The sequence below is a fragment of the Haplochromis burtoni genome, unplaced genomic scaffold (assembly GCF_018398535.1).
Source record: "Haplochromis burtoni strain Fernald_Lab_line unplaced genomic scaffold, NCSU_Asbu1 Contig_744, whole genome shotgun sequence".
Lineage (NCBI taxonomy): Eukaryota > Metazoa > Chordata > Actinopteri > Cichliformes > Cichlidae > Haplochromis > Haplochromis burtoni.
The window spans coordinates 23,858-25,700 of record NW_024583105.1 but is presented as its reverse complement, the minus strand read 5'-3'; the positions used below and the strand labels follow the sequence as shown (position 1 = coordinate 25,700).

Genomic DNA, 1,843 nt, shown 5'->3' with positions numbered 1-1,843 from the left:
TTTATGTATATTTATAAATATATATATATGTTTTACACAGACACACAAAACATAAACAGCAATCTTACCATTTTATTGCCAGAAGCCTCCGGACCTCTCTCAGGTGGCCCTTTTCAAGTGAAGTTAACAAATTAACATAAAATCTTTTTTTCTCCACTTTTACACTGTAATCCTATATCTTCTTATAAATTTCTTAACAATAAGTACATCGAATCTAATTTCCAGCACTCGTAACACATCAATAAAAACCACAAAAAAACCCCAAAAACAAACAAAAAACATCCATCCAGAACAGCCAAGAGACATAATCTCTCCAGCATGTCCTGGGTCTGCCCCAGGGGCGCCTTCAGATTGTGATGAAGATATATATCTATATCTCTATCTATGATGACAGAATTTTTCCAGTGTCTCCAAGAAATGGGAAATTCAATGGGTACATATGTCACCTTATCTCAATCCAACAGAGAATGCTTCAAGAAAACTGATTACCAAGAGACCTGCAACAAAGCAGCAACTAAAGGTGAATGCAGCAAAGGACTAGCAGAGCGTCTCAAAAGAGGAAGCAGCATCTGGTGATGTAAAATTATCAACGTACCTATATTAAAATAGACGTTGTTATTATAATGTGAAATTGTTATACTGTATATACTGTTAAAGGTAAGGATTTTAATATTTTTAATTTTCTTACCCTCAGTTCTTCTGTGAACGCTGTAAGCAACAGGACCACCGATTGTAAATCCAAGATAAAAGAACACATGGCCTGATTTCCAGAGGCTGTCTTTTCGGTTAACACCCAATTCAATCTCTTTGCCACTGAGTGTTGCATACAGCCTGTAATTTCGCACCACCCCTTCAACTCTGAGAAGTTTGTCTTGGACTGTTGGATCTCTGAAAATATCGTCGTTCCTCCAGTTTGTGTTTGAGGCTTTTAGTGCATCTTGAGTCCACAAGATTTCAAGGTTGCGTCTGTGAACAAGTCTGTTAAGACCTTGACCCGGTCCAAGAAAAAACAGGGGCCGAAGGTACCTTGACTGAAAGAGTGACTTATATTCTTGTTCATAGGAACGTTGAAAAGTTTTGATAAAGTAATGGGGGTCTGAGGCCAATTTATCTTCGCTATCTGTAGGCCAAAATACAAACAGGGCTAACATGTGAAATTCGGGTTGCATCTCAGGAGCTAGTGGCTTTTTCTCTGTAAAGATGCTTTGGTAGTCGGAGCTGGAGGGAGTTTCGTTCATATTTATCAGCATGATATTGGCTAAAACGTAGTTGGCAAAGGCATGTCTAGTAGAATCTTTGTGTTGACAGATTTCTTTCCACCATACAGCAATGTCCTTGGTGTCTGATCTAGTGCATCTTTCAATACATGAAAGTACTCCCGGAGAAGTGACAGCCAGTTTTTGTTTAAGTTTGTGGAAGGCTTTTTCGAGTTGATCATTTGGTTCTGCATCTCCGACATATTTTTTGTAACATTCTGCTATTGTTGTGAAAAGGTAGGATTGATCATCTTGTTTCAAAGACTCTGAATATGTGAAAAAAGTGTCGAAAAATTCAAATCTTTTCTCAACCATGTCTCTGAGGCTGTTTATTAGGTCCTTAAACCTGAAAAGTTTCTCATCTCCAAGATATTCCCTGACAGAGTCCAGTGACACAGTCTTTGTCAGAACTTTCTTCCAAAGTTCATTATGTCTAATAAGACAGTCATACAACAGGCTGGAAACCTCAAGATAACCAAACTGCCCTCTGGTGTTTAAAGCACGCAAGACTTTTGTATTCCCATCTCCTTGCTGGCCTTTCATGTGTTCATTTTTAGAAAGTTGTTCTTCCTCTTCAAAAGCTTCAA

General features: G+C 38.3%; 1 protein-coding gene across 1 annotated transcript; it reads right to left on the bottom strand.

Moving 5' to 3' along the window:
- Window positions 1-8: 8 nt before the first annotated feature.
- On the bottom strand, window positions 9-1,837 carry LOC121812707 (sterile alpha motif domain-containing protein 9-like). The gene is made up of 2 exons (XM_042215522.1): window positions 689-1,837; window positions 9-109 (listed from the first exon to the last, which is right to left on the bottom strand). The coding sequence occupies exons 1-2, from the start codon at window positions 1,797-1,799 to the stop codon at window positions 33-35; spliced, it is 1,188 nt and encodes a 395-aa protein (XP_042071456.1). The 5' UTR covers window positions 1,800-1,837; the 3' UTR covers window positions 9-32.
- Between the last annotated feature and the right edge of the window lie 6 nt (window positions 1,838-1,843).